Source organism: Mytilus californianus, unplaced genomic scaffold (assembly GCF_021869535.1).
Source record: "Mytilus californianus isolate M0D057914Y unplaced genomic scaffold, xbMytCali1.0.p SCAF_14, whole genome shotgun sequence".
Lineage (NCBI taxonomy): Eukaryota > Metazoa > Mollusca > Bivalvia > Mytilida > Mytilidae > Mytilus > Mytilus californianus.
In genome coordinates, this window is record NW_026262626.1 from 16162133 (window position 1) to 16181611 (window position 19479).

Here is a 19479-nt window from a genome sequence, read left to right on the forward strand (position 1 = left end):
GACCTACTGCTTATAGTATTTGAAAAACAGACCAAAACGCAAAAATCTTAACATTGACCAATGAACCATAAAAATGAGGTAGATGAACCATAAAAATGAGGTCATGGTCAGATAAAACCTGCCAGACTGACATGTACACCTTATAATCATTCCATACACCACACATAGTTGACCTAATGCTTATAGTACCTGAGAAACGGACCTAATCACGTAGATTTAACTTAAATCACTGATCCATAAAATGAGGTTGAGGTAAGGTCAACCTTGTCTGACGAACATATAGACGTTGCAAGGAACCCATATACCAAATTTAGTAATCCTATTACTCATAATAAGTGAGAAATTAACATTACAAAAAAACTACCATTTTTTTTTCAAGCAGTCACTGAACCATGAAAATAAGGTCAAGGACAACGGACATAGGACTGAAGGAAACTTCATAACATAAGGTATCTGCATACAAGGTATAAAGCATCCAGGTATTCTACCTTCTGAAAATATATAGCTTTATACAAATAGTTTAAATCACCACCGCTGCCCACAGGCACTTGTCTCAGAAAATTTTTTTCTGAGACAAGTGCCTGTGCCACCGCCGGATAGTAATCCCTATGTCTGGCATACTGCAACTTTTGTCACAGGCGAGACAAAAACTACAGTGCTAATTACAAGCTATTGATATATCAGTGTTAGTAACAGCTCAGATTGCCAGTGGCCAGGTAAGGGCTATTCCATTAAAATGTATGTGGGAGGGTAGGAAGGGAATTTTAATTATTGAATGTGGGTCATGGGTCTTTTTTCAGTCTATTACCATTATGCAAAATTATCTAAAAAATGGTTCTTGGTTGAATGGAATAGCCCTAATATGCTTTGGATTTATTATTACTTGAGAACTACTGGTACTTATTTGGTATTTCGTGAGTTAAGGTGAACCATCAATTTAAGTATTCTTACAAACAAAATACAAATTCCTATAGGCTTGAATGCAATGTTTTTTAAAACCATGAATTAAAAATCCCACGAAAATATAATTTTTCCCCAATCCACAAAAATTTGTACCCATGATAATGAATGCATCCCCAATACCATAGAAAAGCATGCATGAATAACATTATTTTTGTCTTTTAATTATAACTAACAACAAGTATGAAATGCTACAATGATTTGAGATGGTTAGAAGCCAAAATCTTCTAAATCTATACTGTTGTATTATTGTCAATTTTTTCTTCATATTACGTAATGTCCTTGTTTTATAATCCACTTTAAAACATGAATTCTTTATAACAAAAGTATAAATTATATAGAGCACTGTTGTATGATTAAGTAAGGATGTCATGAGCTTTCAGTTCCACTAATTTCTCCATGGTTAAAACATCTGAACACCATTGTTCTAATCTCTTCTGCATTGTGGATACCTAAAATATAGAATATATAATTAGTATTAACTAATCCTGGTATCTGTGAAGAGTTTATTTACAACCACTGGGTCGATGTCACTGCTGGTTAAGGTATCCTCCATGAGGGTATCACCAGCGCAGTTGTCAGCACTTCTGTGTTGACATTTATTATCAATGATAGGGTCATAATTATGAATTAACTGTTTACAAAACTTTGAATTTTAGAAAATACTAAGGATTTTTCTACCCCAGGAATAGATTACCATAGCTGTATTTGACAAAACCTTTCAGAAATTTGGGTATTCAATGCTATTTAACTTCATACTTTATTTGGACTTTTTAACTTTTTTGATTCAAGCTTCACTAGTTAGTCTTTTGAAGATGAAACAAGCATCTGGCATACACAATTTCAATCCTGGTATCTGTGATGAGTTCATTATAAATTCATCTAACCTAACCTTAACATCAAATTATCATTGAAATGCAGTTCTATATATTTTGATGTTAATTTTGATGTTCTATTCTATGAGTCCATGACAAGCTTTTAGATATGTTTTTTTTTTTTTTAATTTACCAGCATCAGTTTTAGATTTGATAATTGATAACCATTTGCAACAATACATTGCCAATAAACTCAATTTGTTATCAATACACATATATTGATGGATAACAAATGCTATTATTCAATACAATTATATATAAACCCCTAAATTATGAACAAACCTGTTGTAGATCTAATACCCGAGGTTGGACCCATGTTAGTGATACTTTCTGGTCTATTTCATCTATAAATCCTTTCACTAATCCTAAACTCAAAGCCTTCATAACCAGCAATTCTACCTGGAAAAATGATAAATCTGATTAACATCAAGGTTGGTTTTTTTGTTTTCTAAACACCATTCAAGTAGTTTCTTTTAATTACAGTGAAATACTGTAAATTTCATAGTAATTTAGAAATTTGTGCATCTATTTATAAATGCTTTTGTTGAAGAATGGGCTTTAATGCATGATAAATTATTGTGATTTCAGGAAATGCTGCATACAAATTATGTATTCAAATTTTTGAAATACAAGTTTTTACTTTGATGAAACCTTTTCGATCGCAATTTACAAAATAACGAAAACATCTAAAAAATGGCTGAATTTACAGTACTGAAAATATTTTTATGGTAGTTTTCAAAGTACGGTCAAGCAGATTCAAATTACGAGGACAACCAATTTCTGAAATTTTTAAAGCCAATGAATACGAAGACTCAAAACAAAGATCGTGCGTAGTTAAATGGTGAAAAGGCAGTGAACACTTGTAATGTTGATGTCACAATATTTTCACACAAACCATGACATTACTACTTTAATAAATAGATTATTACTATATTTGTATTTATTAGTTTACAATTTACAATGAGACAGAACTTTTACATGCAAAATATCTGACGTCATAAGTCAATAACTTCCTGTCAAAGAGGAAACCTGAATAAACCTGCCCACTGTCTAAACCGGCCCTTTTTCATAGTCCCATAGCCAGCTGGTTTATACAGGTTTTACTGTATAGTAAACATTTTGTCTCTCATTTCTACATACCTCATTTACTGGTAACTTTGTTTCTGCAGATATATCTTTAAATGTTAACTGTCTGTCATTTGCTGGTCTTTTAAAAGTCATCTGGAAAATAACATTAAAACATTTATTTCATCAATAATGTAAAAGTAGTAATTTCTTTGCTTTTCTAGATATTAATTGCCAACTGTATTCTTAATTGCACATGATTGCATCACCAGTTGTTTTATTTCTTTCAAATTATAGAGATGGCATCATCTTGTCCTTAATTAAGGTGATATAGTTTCCATGTCAAGTGGTTCTGGCTATGATGGCTTAGATTACCTCTTACAGCATTTATCAAAAACATTAAATGCAACAAACAAAAATGTTGGCCAGCATGCAATGAAAATGTAGCTGCTAACAAAATAACTTTCAGACACCAACGAAATGTGTCAGAAGAGAAGTAAGGAAAATTAATAAAATTTTCATTTGGTCTTTTTATGTCGTCAGACCATCGCGACACTATTTGGTGTTTATAAAGCCATTTTATTCTTTACATCATTGCTCATCTTATGAAGTTTTCTTTACAAAACCCAGCAACTGCTTAGATTGACTGTGCAAAACAATTTCAGCAATTTTTTTCTTTGTAAACATAATCAATTTTCTTATTCTTATTATCTAAATCCAGAATCGTGGAAATAAAACCATAAACACTAAAAGAGTTAATTTTTTAACAAAACTGATTTTGTCTGAATATATGAAGCTCAAGGAACAGAAAAACCATGAAAATTTGTCATTTCCACTTTCATAAATGGACTGTCTCCATCATCAGAGAAACTTCTAAATTGTTGAAATACAAGTATGTACTCTTACCTCCATTAAACATAACAGTGATATTTTTTGTCTCATTGGAATTTCATTAGCTGCTAAATCTGGCTGAAAATACAGAAGTTTTTATATATATTAGTCATGGATAAAATTAAAACACTATACTAAATCTGGAAAAAAAAATTGTACCAGTAGTATTTACCTTGGGGAAACTGATATAGAAATAAAATTTCTGAAAGAGCAAAACTCTTCTACTAAGATAAATAAAGACATAATAATCCTATTCATAATTGATTGGAATATCTATTTTTTGCACATCTACCACAAGTACCGCTGGTTTTTCATTTTTTAAAGTTTTTTCATCTTATATCAACAAATCACTCATTAAATTAATCTCTTTCAATTGTGTATACTATGAGGGTAACTTTTCTGATATTACAATCTATCAAGGTCGTGACTTGCCCACTGGGCAACAATTGCTTAAAATATCACAAAAAAAAAAACAGTGAGAAAAAAAGCTCTGGACACAATAAAAAGATATCTTGCAATTGTCACCCTGAGGACTAGGCATGGCCTTGATTGAATGTAATATCAGGAAAGTTTCTGTCATAGTATGACCTTGACCTTGAAAATAAGACTTATTGTTCAAGCACTACAGTATCACATTTATGAATCATGGAACGAACTTATGTAGTATTCATTACTGTGATTTTGAGAAATGCTGCATACAAATAATGCTTTAAAGTTTAAAAATGCTAGTTTTCAAGTTTTGCAAAACCTATCACATCACAATTTTCATAATAATAAAACATTGCAAAAATTTCTGGAGAAAGCAGCACACATTAATACTAGTTTAACCTTTATAAATTCATATGCTGTTTATATCTTGTTTTAACATCTTTAATTCTCAATAATTTGATATCTTTTAACGAAAAAATGAACTATACCTGTGTTGTCCAGCTTTTTTTGAGTTCATCAAACCTAGAGATGTTTCCACTGTTAAAGGCAAACAATAAATCTACTAGCCAGGACTTATCTGTGGTCTTTAGAGATTCTAAGATAGGATGAGCCAGCTGAAATGGATAATATAGTTGATGAAAGATTAAAAGAGTGTTATATGAAGTAAAGAACACTCAATTTCATTTATATTCCATATGGATAATTCATAGATTAATTATTTTTGGTATATAAAACAATAACAGCTTGTAGTTCTGCAGATCAAATACTTTTCAGGATATAAAAAATAATTAATTTAAACTGTTTCATATTATTTTTCTACTTCATGATACTTTACAAACTTCTGTAAAAAACTGATCAACATGCCATAATATAAAGCTGAGTTATCTCCCCTAATTGAGCAATTATCTTTCCCAATTTCTGTTCCTAGGGAATTACTTATATTCTTTGATTACTGATTATCCCTATTATCTGGCTTATTTCTAAAATATTTTTTTTTTAAATAAAAAAGACTTATTAAAGTCATATGAAAATTCAAATTAAAAAAAAAACCTGAATATGTTTAACATACTTGAATGGTTAAGTTTTACATGTACCACATAACATGTGTATGTGAACTTTCTTGTAAAAGAAAGTCCTTTATATCATCAGAATCTTCATAAATGTAATGCTATTGAATTATTGTCTTCTCGTACACTAATTCGCATATATGCAGTGACCTTAACTACGAGACCTCTCGATAGAACTTCGGCCAAAGCACAGTGCAAGTGCAAGGGGAAAACCGTGATGAAAGAATGTAAATAAACATGCACTCGAAGGTAAATAGTAAGAACTTATTCTGAAAGAAAAATTTATTACAACAAATCAATTTAACAAGGAAAAGTTTAATTAACAAATGGGAAGACATGGAAAATATAAAAAAAAAAATCATGGCTCTATTAATTGACTTATTTGTCTCGTGCTCCACACGCGTTATACATCAAAGAATATTTATGAGGCTGTATATATCTTCTTATTTTCAATAAATGTTAGAGATATCCTATGTAGATGTATACTAATAATTCCTTACCAATTCTCCAAAATTATAGACACCTTCCCCTAACACAGCTGCCAGGCCTAAATTAAATGCTCTCTCTACTTGTTCTGATGCTAAAATAAGAACAGAAATATCTCTTGTAACAAAAAAATTTGATGAAATAAAAGCACTCCTACCTATGTGCTGTATTTTGAACACATTACTAATGACATTAAATTTCATATATATTTATGATTTTTTTTTGCAAATTCAACAAATTTAAGAAATATGAACAAGCAATTACCATTCACTTTAACTAATTTTTGGAGTCAAACATATCATGATGGTAAATTGTCTCCATTTCCTAAGGGCTATTCTAGAAAAAAAGTGTCACTAGGGGGCAGAACGCCATTGGTTGATTATTATGTTGGTGGGAGGTATAGTTCAAAATTTTCTATGTAAAACAAATATTGCACGTTAATTCTAATGTGTTGGTGGTACCCCTTAATTTCATGGGCAATCTGCACCCAGGAGACACCTTTTTCTGGAATAGCCCTAGATATGTTAAACAGATAAAATGTTTAATAAAATAACTATACATTTTCAGTTTGTAGAAATATTTATTCATTTGGTAAATTTGTGTTTACAGGGAAAAATTTGAATACAAAGTGCAAGCACTTCAATTGAAATGATTGACTGATTAAAAATTTGCATAAAACTTCTAAACACGACCCCTGATGGGATGTCTTCTGATCTTACACGAGCAACAAGCAAATTGAACAGAGAAAAGTAAAAGTCTAATCTTAATCCTATTGGTATGAACCCTAAAATAGACCATTTTCGAGTTATGTCCTTCACCGGAAAAGTTCTGTCAATATGTGTGCCTTTATGACGTCATTTACCAGATAGAGAGGATCACCTGTATCCCTGCACTATTAAAGTTCATCAAGCATCTTCGTGATCGTCATTATGCAGGATAAACTAGAAATAAAGTTGTTCCATAGGTACCTTATCACTATTACCTAATGACAGCAGTGCTGATTATCAACTATATGAATCTAATTTGCCGAATAATTCATGAAATAAAGCATCATATTTTTTTCAACAGCTCGCTCAACATGGGAAGGAATTGACGATGCTCCTAAATACACGAATGATGTTCACTAAAACCAAAGTTTTTGACGGAAATACAACGAACTCGAAAGTGGTCTTTTGAATTTATGCATCCACTTCATTTGAACTTTGGTGGATAGTTGTTTCATTGGCAATCATACCACATCTCCTTATTTTTAAATTACATGACTTAACAATAAATAAAGTGGTCTATATACCTGCTATGTCTTCCATTTGCATACAACCAAGATATCTGAGGGCTTCTTTGTAATAGTCTGCATGGTTTCCCATCAATTTGTAGTAGTTACTTGATAAATCATAAAACCTACTGTGCACCGTGGTGACGCCATCGAATGTTTCCATGATACCGTGGCATTCTTCAACAAGAGTCTGAAAATATACGTGAATCTATGAAAACTTTCCAGATGGCATGAAAAAGGCAAACCCTGCATAATGATCTCACAGAGAACCTTAAATTTTTATGAAAATTACCAAAAAGAAATTTACCCCCTGCCCTAGGTATTACAATAACCCTTCTTTTAACATTCCATTTGACTCCTAAATAATTGTAGGGTCAAGAGTGATGAAGATATCTAAGTTATTAGTAATGCTAATGTTTTTTATATGGAAATAAAAATCAGCAAATATAATTGCACAACGCTTACCTTAGTTTTCTCCATTTCTTTAGTCCTCAAACAAATTAGTCCACTTGATGTCATACATAGTACTTTAGCTTCATCACTGGCCTTCACCTACAAACAAAAGTTTCTTTAATTATAAAATGTAGATTCACATCTGTTGTTATATCTGCTTAGGTCAAATCCCAAATATTTATTTGCATGTATTCATCAATTGTACATTAATGGGACTTCACAATGATTAGTGTTAATTTTGCATAAATTTATCTGATGCTAGAAAAACATATACAGTGGATTTATTATTATTCATTGGAAACTAATTTTCATGGATTTCGTTGGTATGGGGAACCACAAATTTAAATGGTCAACAAAAGTACAAATTTTCTATAGGCTTGTATTCAGACTTAAGCAAAACCATGAATTCAAATATCACAAAAATACAATTTTTCCTCAATCCATGAAAATTGGTACCCATGAAAATAAATTAATACAGTGCTTCTGTCGTATGAAGTCTCGCTTCTTCAACATCTTGTCTCTTGTGAAGGATATAAAAGAATAACTGGAAAATAATTTCTTTCCTGCATGATGGACAAACGCAAATTTCATGTGGTAAAACTCTTAACAATTGAACAGATTCTTCATTTTCTTTAGGGTAATAAACAAAGTCTAATAGAAATAAAGCTAAATCAAAGGAAGCCTTGGCTTGCTCATAATCCTTGCCCCATGTTGTTATATGCATATGATGCAATACTAAACAACACAGAGGGAGAGATATTATTTTGTCTGGAATTCATTCAGTAGTACTGTTTGAGACGATAAGCGAACTGCACATATTGTAAAAATAAATCTAAAATCTGGCTTGTTAAAAATTTCTTCTTAAGAATTCTGACGTACAGAATCTAGACAAAGGATGCACAACCCACTACTTTTGATGAAGTAATAATAATCTTGATTGAAATCCATTTATTTGATTTCTTTGCCAGATTTATTTTATTGATATTACTACATGGCTTTCTTCAATTCACAGTTGTGGCGTGATCGTCAGTTTGTAAAGAATTCCGCACAAACTGCTGCTAGGGGCCATCCAAAACTTGCAGTGAGGTGAGAGTTTTTTTGCTCCATATTGAAGGCCTTACTGTGAATTTGAGATGAAAAACAGCAATTTGCTTTTTGTGTTTTTAGCTGTGCATATACTGATTTTGTGTCATGGATGGATACCCCATACCCTTTCTTTTCTATTAGTACATTTACTTGAAATAGGAATTGAAGATTATATTCTATTATGGCATAAGGATTAATGGAAGGAGACAATGAACACGGCTACTGCAATCATAGGGGGAGGGTTGAGCGCTCAAACATGTTTAACCCCGCCACATTCTTTATATGCCTGTCCCAAGTCAGGAGCCTGTAGTTCAGTGATTGTTGTTGGTTCATGTCTGCCATATTTGTTTGTCACAAATTGTTTTGTTATAAATTAGGCTGTCAGCTTTCTCAATTGAATTGTTTCATATTTTTCATGTCGGGGCCATATATCGCTGACTATACGGTATGGGTTTTTCTCATTGTTGAAGGCCATACGGTTGCCTATAATTGCTTACATCCACTTCATTTAAACTTGGGTGTATAGTTGTCTCAATCATACCACATATCCTTATTTCTATATAGGTATAAAAAGAAAAGAAAATTTTACTGTAATTCATCTACATGTATGATGAGTTTATTTCTCTTACTTGCAGTCTAAATCTTAAAGCATTAATTTCATTGACTTCATTTTGCATTGAAAAGTCTGTAGCCTCAAAAACAGATTATTAAAGGAAAATCCGCTAAAATTAATGTTAAAAATTAAGATCAATCATTTGAATCCTTTTCATTTTTATACGATTTGTGGTCGTATATTGGTATGACGTTGGCGTCGTCCGGCGTCGTCCGAAGACACATTGGTTTTCGCACTCTAACTTTAGTTTAAGTGAATGGATCTCTATGAAATTTTACCACAAGGTTCAATACCACAAAAGGAAGGTTGGGATTGATTTTGGGGGTTATGGTACCAACAGTAAAGGAATTAGGGGCCAAAAAGGGGCCAAAAATAAGCATTTTTGTAACTTCCAGACACAACTTGTGTGTTAGTGTATGGATCTCTCTGACATTGTACCACAAGGTTCCATATCACAAAAGGAATGCTGGGATTGATTTTGGGGGTAATTGCCTCAAAATTTTAGGAATTAGGGGCCAAAATTTTGAAAAAAGGGGCAAAAAACAAGCATTTTTCTAGTTTCATGACAATAACTTGTGTGTAAGTGTATGGATCTTTCTGAAATTGTACTACAGGGTTCCATATCATAAAGGGAAAGCTGGAATTGAGTTTAGGGGTAATTGCGAAACGTTTAGGAATTGGGGGCCAAAAAGGGGCCAAAAATAAGCATTTTTCTAGTTTCCAGACAATAACTTGTGTTCAAGTGTATGGATCTCTCTGAAATTGTACTGCAAGGTACCATACCACAAAGGGAAGGCTGGGATTGATGATGGGGGTAATTGCCTCAATATTTTAGGAATTAGGGGCAAAAAAGGGGCAAAAAACAAGCATTTTTCTAGTTTCAGGACAATAACTTGTGTGTAAGTGTATGGATCTTTCTGAAATTGTACTACAAGGTTCCATATCACAAAGGGAAAGCTGGGTTTGAGTTTGGGGGTAATTGCCCTAAACGTTTAGGAATTTGGGGCCAAAAAGGGGCCAAAAATAAGCATTTTTCTAGTTTCCAGACAATAACTTGTGTTCAAGTGTATGGATCTCTCTGAAATTGTACTGCAAGGTACCATACCACAAAGGGAAGGTGAGGATTAAGTTTGGGGGTGATGAATCATAAGGGGGTTCAATAAATTTGGGGGGGGGATTTTTTTTTTTTTTCTTTTAAAATTTTCCATTTTAAGTTGGTTATTTCTGATTTACATTTAAAAGCAAATAATAATGATATGGTAGGAGATACACACCAAACAGGATGTGTAAATTATTATATAATAAGTATTGTGCAATAGCAAGAAATTTTCAATTGCACAGTATTGCACAATAGCAAGAAATCTTCAATTGCACAGTATTGCGCAATAGCAAGAAATCTTCAATTGCACAGTATTGCGCAATAGCAAGAAATATCCAATAGCACAATATTGCGCAATAGCAAGAAATTGTCAATTGTACAGTATTGCGCAATAGCAAGAAATATTTAATTGCACAGTATTGTGCAAAAGAAGATACTTCGTATAAATTGCTTATTTCTTGACCAATTTCAATGGGGTTTTATTCTTGAATTCTTGGGGTTCTTTAATATGCTGAATCTAACCGTGTATTTAGATTTTGGATTTTGGGCCCCGTTTTTAAATTGGTCCACATTGAGGTCCAAAGGGTCCAAAATTAAACTTTGTTTGATTTCATCAAAAATTGAATTATTTGGGTTCTTTGATATGCCGAATCTAACCGTGTATTTAGATTCTTAATTTTTGGTTTCGTTTTCAAATTGGTCTACATTAAGGTCCAAAGGGTCCAAAATAAAACTTAGTTTGATTTTAACAAAAATTGAATTCTTAGGGTTCTTTGATATGCTGAATCTAAACACGTATTTAGATTTTTGATTACGGGCCCAGTTTTCAAGTTGGTCCAAATCGGGGTCCAAAATTAAACTTTGTTTGATTTCAACAAAAATTGAATATATGGGGTTCTTTGATATGCTGAATCTAACCATGTATTTAGATTTGTGATTTTTGGGCCCCGTTATCAACTTTGTCCACATTGAGGTCAAAAGGGTCCAAAATTAAACTTTGTTTGATTTCATCAAAAATTGAATTCTTGGGGTTCTTTGATATGCTGAATCTAACCATTTATTTAGATTTTGGATATTAGACCATAATAGGTGAATGTCCAATTTAAAAATTTTAAGTTCTTAGACCACATTTATTCTGTGTCAGAAACCTATGCTGTGTCAAATATTTAATCACAATCCAAATGCAAAGCTGTATCAAGCTTGAATGTTGTGTCCATACTTGCCCCAACTGTTCAGGGTTCGACCTCTGCGGTCGTATCAAGCTGCGCCCTGCGGAGCATTTTATTTATCTTTACTATGTTCTAACCCCTGAACCACACCCTCTAACTATTTTTAATAGTCCTATGCTAAAGACAGCTAATAGGATGTTACATTTGTAAATACCTCTTAAACCCAGTATTTATAATTCAATTCAAAAAGCTATTTTCTGATTTTATTTATATGCATGGCAATAATATTGAGTAACTTCTTGCATAAGACATTTTTAACAATACCTTCTCTTTCAGTTTCTCTAAAAACTCTACACCAGCTTTTGGATCTGAAATACAAAAAGTTTAAAATTTATAAATAAACAACCATCTTCCACTCTTAGACAAACAATAAATCTATGTCACAATTCAATCTACCTTTACTTGTTTAATATAAACCCCACATGGAATTTATCACTGGGTTTTAACTTGTCATGAGAAACGTGATCAGTACAACTAGAAGTTCAGGAACTGTTTACCCTCCTTGAACACCTGGGTTCACCTGGGGTTCATGTTTCTCAATCTTTAGTTTTCTGTGTTGAAGATTCTTGTTTGAAGATTTTTAATAAATTATCCTTTTTATTTCTGTTTATATGTACATGAATATTTGTATTACAGTATTAAATTTCTGCTTTTGATTAACCATGAAATCCTAAAAAATGGAAAGTAAGTCTATGAAAGTACTAACCTGTAATCTGCCTGACAATACATGCTCCCATCTCTGCCAAAGCCAGTGGACTGATCCTGAAAATACAGTAACACATGAAGTATTGCTGACAATATACAGATTATATTGAAAAGTCTTACAGTTACGAAAAAAAATTCTTTTGATTATATATTGGAAAAATTTGAAACATCTTTTTATTAATGTTTTGCAATATCCATTTAGTTCTATTATTATCTATGCTTAAATTAAAACAATTACAAAGAAATTCAAAACAAACTTTACCAAAGGGAAATGAACACCTAATCCAAACAATCAAGAAATATATAGTGAAGTACCTTCAAAGACCCACAATAACTTTTTCTGGATCAGCCATCAGCAAAAACTGAGAATTTATTCTTTAAAATAGTATACACACTGAAATGTCTCTCCTATTTTACTGATCATGATCGAATTTAGGTTGAAAGCCTTTCAGATAAATGTTTTACTACAAGTGTCACATTAATTTCACATTATTAATGATCCATGTAAATGAGGTCAAGGTCAAATCAACCATGCCAGATGGATGTGTACTATAAGTATCTGAGATATAGACTTGACAACAAAAACTAAACATTGATCTCTGATACATGAAGTCAAGGTCAGGTGAGCCCTGTCAAATAGACATTAACCTTGCAAGGATTCCATATATCAAATACAGTTATATCCCATTAATATATTAAGTGAGAAATTTTCCATTTTGAAATATTAAGCTTAAACAAAATAGTTAAAGACTGCTGTCACCGCAGCTGTTTCAGCATCCCTATTTCTTGCTTTCTGCAACAAAATTATAAAGTCCTTGCCATTTTATAAGTAATCATACTGTCGACTTGCGTGTACTCACCTGTGTTCAAAATCTGATATAAAATGTTCATACAACTGAAATTAAAACCAAGATATGTGTTTATAAACAATGATAAATGTACAATTAGTATTTAAATGGGTTTGGAATTATAAACTTATATAGAAAATTAATATAACTGGCACTTTTTTCCAAATATCTTTTTTCATTTTTTTACTGCTTTCAAATTATTTGTTAATTTTCATGCAAAGTTGTGAATATGACATATATATATGTTAGTAATGTAACTAAAGAAATTTCTGGCACTGATAAGTTGTCACTGGAGTTGTTCAATTAATATACATGAGCCATTTAGCTGACCCATTAATTAACACACAAAAATCTCTGTGATACCAAATTGCATGCAATGTCTTATTAAACTTAGGAAATTAACAAACTATTAAAATTCATATAAAACACATTCTATTATCTTTCCAAGTTTCTTTGGTGTTGTATCTAAATAAGAAAGTTGTCTAAAGTCTACTATGATTGCATTAGGCTGGCTTCCAGCTTTACCATATAGGATTATCAAAATACATATATATAGAAATAAGAAACCATAAGATTTTTTTAACAACTATAAGTTTATCCTTTTCTATTATGTCTTTCACAAAAACTCAACTGATTTATATCATGAATTAAAAATGATGTAAACCTGGCAATACATGATAGGCTTTAACCATCAGTCCACCACAAATTAATGTCATACTCACTTTAACCAGGCCATCTCCTTTGGCAAATGTTGGATGTTTCACAAACTTTAGAAGTCGTAATGTTAACTGATGCCATAACCTGGAAGATTAATTTATGAATATTAAAGATACTATCTGCATATTTTAACATATTTTAATAAAAGTGCTATTGTGTCACTCAAAATAGACTACTTTCACATTTGTGCATTCCCCCCTCACAATAACAAGTGATTGTTCATGATTGATGTCATTCACTTGTGAGGTTCGACCATTGATCTGTAAGCATGGTAAGAGCACCATTCTTATTAGAAAATCACATTATCCCCATCCCGATTCAAACCCTGACCTCTGTGTTACAAGTCAGAGCTCTAACCAATTGACCTAAAGAAGAACTTCCCAAGCTCAACCGGCTTTCATGTCGATTTGGCCCAAAGTCAATCCGTCTAAGTCGATTCAGCCCCATATTTAAAGTCAATTTGGCCCAAAGTCAATCTGTCTAATTCGATCCAGCCCCATATTTAAAGTCGATCTGGCCCTATATTTAGTCGATCTGGCCCGAATTAAAAATAAATTTATGAGGAATAAAAAGTCATATGTATGAATTGTAATAGATACATGTATATGAATTTTTAATGACATAAAAGGAGGATGGTAAAAAAGTGTGCCTTTGACAAATATTGAAATATTCAATTTTCATTCGATGAGATATTTATTGGAATATTTTTTGAATATCTCAAATACTTATACAGTTACATTAAGATTCAAATCAATTTATCACCTGAAGGTCGTCAAAGTAATTGGGCTATCTATGTCACAGTTTTTGGCAAAATTTTTAATACAACTTTGGCTCATATGACTAGAACTGAAAATCAAAAAAATAATGCATTTATCTCTTTTATTATAGATCTAAAATATTACTGATTGAATTCTTTCAAAATAGATGAACATAAAAAAGGTAAAAGTGTTCTTAAATAAAATTACAGTGTTCCAGCTAGGATTTGAAAATAGAGGGGCGCGTTTTTAAAAAAGGCCCTTTAGCGCGTTCTCCTGAAAAAAATCAATTAGACAAATACTTAATATTACCACATAATGACATATTTTTAGCAAGCATGTAGCTAAGTTAAATACTCTATACTACATCTTACATTGAAAATAGGTTTGGTTGTGAATTTAAATAAGAGTGCCAATGAGACAATTGTCTTTATTTCGATCTTGAGAAATAGATTGATTCAACAAATAAGTTTGTTAATTCAACTTTGAAAGTTTATTATCAATTCAACAAGCATCTCCGTAAATTTCATGTTGAGCGTATCTAATAATATCAATAAGTTTGTCAAAACGGATTTCAATAAGAAAATTGATACAAAAATCGGACTTTCGAGAGTTCCGTAATCGGCACAATAATAAATTAATTTGACTTTGAAAGTTTATTATCAATTCAACATGCATATCCGTATATTTCATGTTGAGTGTATCTAATAATATCAATATTAAAGTTAGTCAAAACGGATTTCAATTTAAGAAAAATGATATAAAAATCGGACTTTTGAGTGCTCCGTAATCGGCGGAATTTACAATAGAAGAACAATTGCGATATCTGACAGAAACCTTTCTTCTTCTTGATTTTTCATAAAGGTAAAGAATTAAATTATTTTTTTACCTTTGATGGTCATTATTCTTGAAAAAAAGATGTAATAGACTGGCATGTCTTTGATATTTTCTTCTTGTCATTTTCGAGTTGGTCAATTTTTCTTTTTTTCGTCGGCATTTTGCGTGTTGACGATTTACAATATACTATTGGAATGATTCTTTTTTAATGAACGTTATTTTATAAATAACAATTACAATAGAAATGAACATCGTTCACTTTTATTTTATAACTTCTATATTGCATCGTCAGGTGTTAAAAAATCAATTCATTTAACTTGGATGTTTGGTGCTTCAGGGCAAAGGGATTAGACAGGGTCGTAAATTTCACCTGATTAAGTAACTGACTCTAATCAAATAGGTGATTATATACAGGAAACAAGTGTTAACAATTTTAATCTGTTGTCTTAAAGAAGTGTGTGTATAAAGAACTCAACAAAATGGCGACGATATGAGGAAAAAAGATCGTTGTCTAACTTTTTTCAAAAGGGCACAGAGGGGCGCATAAAAAAGGCAGAGGGGCGCAAAATTTCGGGGGCGGGGCGCGGCGCCCCTCCATTTCATGCTAGCTGGAACACTGAATTATATGTATTAAAATTATCAGATCTCCAATTTCGAATCTAAAAATTTTTCTTTAAAAACGTATACCAGTATGTTGTACCTTATTTCATAAATTTTCATTTTAATGATGTAAAATAATATGCTCACCGACTTTGTTTTTACTGTATACATCATTCAAAGTGGGGTTCTACGTGAAAAAATACCACAAAACTTCAAAATAAGCATAACGTCATCATGTTATAGGCCGTAAAACATTGAATTTTGATATTTTTCACTGCCAACTAGGTAACAGATTGGTTAATAGACCAAACACGAAGTCAGTGACCATATGATTATTTTTTATAATTCAAACGGAAATTCATGTATAATTTTTTAAAGAAAAATCTATGGATTTGAAATTGGAGATACATGACAATTTTAAGACAAGTTTAAGAACTTTTTTCGCTGATATTATGTTGAGTTTTCTATACATATGTTCACCTAGTTTGAAAGAATGCAATAAGTAATATTTCAGTTATTAAAAGATATAAATGCATTATTCTTTACAATTTTCAATTATATTTGAAAGAGCCAAAGTTGTATGCAAAATTTTACCAAAATCTCGGAGTGGGACACAGCCTATTTACTGTTCCTTGACCTTAAACATGTTAAATGAGTACGGATGATTAAGCAGTATAAAACAATTATGTTGATAATGTTTTTATTACAAATTTTCAAGACTATCGTGTATGCATAATTAAAATAAAAGCATATATAACAGAATGTAGTACCATCAATATTAATCAGCAGTAATTAACATTTTTTCAACTGACTGTGATCTTAACAAGATTTAATTAAGTGATTACGACTGGTGTTTCTTTGGTTCACGATCCTCAGACAATTGTTGAATAAACAAGACAATTATAGACATTGATTTGATATAAACAAGTCATTATCATGATTACATAATTATACGTTCCATTGGAGTAATAACTATATATTTCCATGATATTCCAAGTTATCATGGAAAATAACTTCATATTTACATACTGATGTTGCTTTAAAAGCAGTACCAATCATTCTACTTTTCGTATTGATTTTAAATTAATTATCTGAATGATCCTCCATTATTAGGCATACTTCACTTACCTGCTGGCATTAATCATTGATGCTTTGTGTTAATTCCATTTACCCTGAATCAAATATGTCACCAAATCCTCAGATGTTAATATAAATTATTCATTATTCTATTATGGGGGCAGATCGACGTGAGAGGAAACGACTTGGAACTTGGGGCTAGAACAACCCTCAACCACTTATGGCTGGCTTAGTATGTATCTACTACTCAAGGAAAGCATGATAGAGTTCGCGAAACTTCTTTTTTTCTCTCTGTCAGACCAAGTACTAACAGAAAGCAAACTGAAGGCCATACTTCAACCTTTGTTTACTTCTTACACCTTGCGACTTGGATGGAGAGTTGTCTCATTGACACTCATACCACATCTTCTTATCTATTTTTACTGGTCCTTCATTTTTTTGTAAATTATAACCTAGTTTGTTATAAAAGATATTATGGTTTCAATCATTAGACAATGCAATTAAGATACAAAAAGAACCATCTTTGATACATACCAATCATGCCAATATGTATTTTAAGATTTAAAGGGTTTCCTTTTTATATATTGTCAAGGCTGTAAGTTTGTATTTCAATATACCTTTTGGAAAAAAACTGTTTCAATACAGAAAATTGTGTTTTCACATAGTCCAGTTAGGTATTATAATAATGTTTGCCATTTGCAATTTGTCAATAAACAAAATAAATGCGGTATTGGTTGAATTGTCTGTCATGAATTTCGATTAAATGAATTAGCGGTTGAAACAAATGATTCGCTGCTGAAAAGTTTTTGAAGAAATCCTCACAAAAACACTATGGTCGTAGCCAAACTATGTGGTCTGTCAGGAAATCAGGAACACACAATTGTTCTTCCCCTTATCAATGTTCAAGTCCTTCATTTAGGCTTCAACGTATTGCAGCTGTTTTCAATTTGTGTGCAAACATTATGTTCAACATGTGTAACCCCCAACTTCGACATTGAAATTTCTTTAAGTGGTTCTAAAGTTACAATAAAATTGAGAATGGAAATGGGGAATATGTCAAAGAGACAACAACCTGACCAAAGAGCAGACAACAGCCGAATGTATGATTTCTGACCACAATATAACGCAAGGTAGAATAAACGTATTTACACTTTTAGTATTAAGCTATATTTTGCCTCCGAATGACCTTAGATCTACCCCGAATCACCTTTTGACGTCAGGCAACAATCACTTTTTAATTGTGACGTCAAATGTTTTGAATTATGATGTCAAAGTTTACGGGAACCTGTGTGATTTTACTTAATGGCGGACAAATTTGCATACAAGTGTAAATACGTCTATAGGAAACCAGTGTCCAATGATTAGACAAACTACCAACAAGACGGAATGAACCACAATGACCACTTTTCTGTGTCAAACATGAAAAAGCTGGACCTGGTGAAATTTTGGCAGTCAGGACCGACAGGTCAGATGGTTTTTGCAAAGTCTGGCCTGAAGTCACAGGCTGTTAAAAAAAACTAAATCTAGAGCAGAGCAAAAAGCCAAAAGCTTTTACAAAGATAAATTTGGACACCCTGGTATCACAAAGTTAAGTGGTGTGCTTGGAGGTTCTCTGAATCTGAATTGAGCTTCCAGACTCATCTGACATTTATTTCATCATTAAAATGAAGACCCTATATTTTCATTCAAATGTTAAGAAAGGGTTTGTTTACTGTTGAAACAAGTGAAGTTCCAGTGTCCGTGACTGTGGCTCACACCGATGGCGATGAGCTTATTAATTCAGGAAATCTGAAAATAAAATGAATCGGACGTCAGTTATACTTTTTGTTATAAAAGTCTTCAAGCTGGCCCCATTCTGTGGCCACATCCCCAGTAGCTTTTCTTTGTTGTTCGGCTAAATAAGCACCAACGTTTCTCGGCATGACGATATGTTTTTGAACAAACGAAAAAGATTTATACAAAGGGAGATAATTCACCAATTTCGTACTTTTGTATGGTACGCGTGTTTACTATAATTATATTTATGCCATTTTTTTCAATCATTTTTCTACACGTTTCCGTCTTATTGTTTCCCATTTTAAAAAAAGTTTTGTTATTTTTTTATATGTAACATAATAGTCATGGCCATATTTATTTTTTGTTGGCGGGATTCAGATGCCGGATTCATATTGGACGCGACTTTAATACCTAATGTTAATCATTTGCATTTGTGCCATTAAAATATCGTCTATTGTCTATCAAATGACAGAGATACATACAACGTTAAAAATTAATGCTTAATTTATGTGCTAACGTCCAGTAGGCCGGGCAACATTTCATGCATATTCAGGATCGTCGTCTAGTAAATTAATCGTGACAGTTTTAGATGCCTTCCCCCTATGAAAAGGAATGTAGTGTATGCGCCAACGAGACAG

The 19479-nt window shown here is 32.0% G+C and overlaps 1 protein-coding gene across 1 annotated transcript; it reads right to left on the reverse strand.

Moving 5' to 3' along the window:
- Positions 1-1103: 1103 nt before the first annotated feature.
- Positions 1104-19011, reverse strand: LOC127724287 (26S proteasome non-ATPase regulatory subunit 13-like). The gene is made up of 13 exons (XM_052231219.1): positions 18887-19011; positions 13802-13880; positions 13092-13126; positions 12233-12288; positions 11791-11834; positions 7512-7598; positions 7065-7236; positions 5788-5867; positions 4709-4834; positions 3807-3869; positions 2976-3056; positions 2118-2234; positions 1104-1412 (listed from the first exon to the last, which is right to left on the reverse strand). Exons 1-13 carry the CDS (start codon positions 18985-18987, stop codon positions 1317-1319), a joined length of 1137 nt encoding a protein of 378 aa, XP_052087179.1. The 5' UTR covers positions 18988-19011; the 3' UTR covers positions 1104-1316.
- Positions 19012-19479: the final 468 nt, after the last annotated feature.

Coding starts and splice junctions, on each gene's coding strand:
- LOC127724287 (XM_052231219.1), bottom strand. CDS start 18,987: ATGCCGAGAAACGTTGGTGCTTATTTAGCCGAACAACAAAGAAAAGCT. Junction 12,289..13,091: donor ATATCAGATTTTGAACACAG/GTGAGTACACGC, acceptor CTGTATTTTCAG/GATCAGTCCACTGGCTTTGG. Junction 7,237..7,511: donor AAGAAATGGAGAAAACTAAG/GTAAGCGTTGTG, acceptor GTATATTTTCAG/ACTCTTGTTGAAGAATGCCA.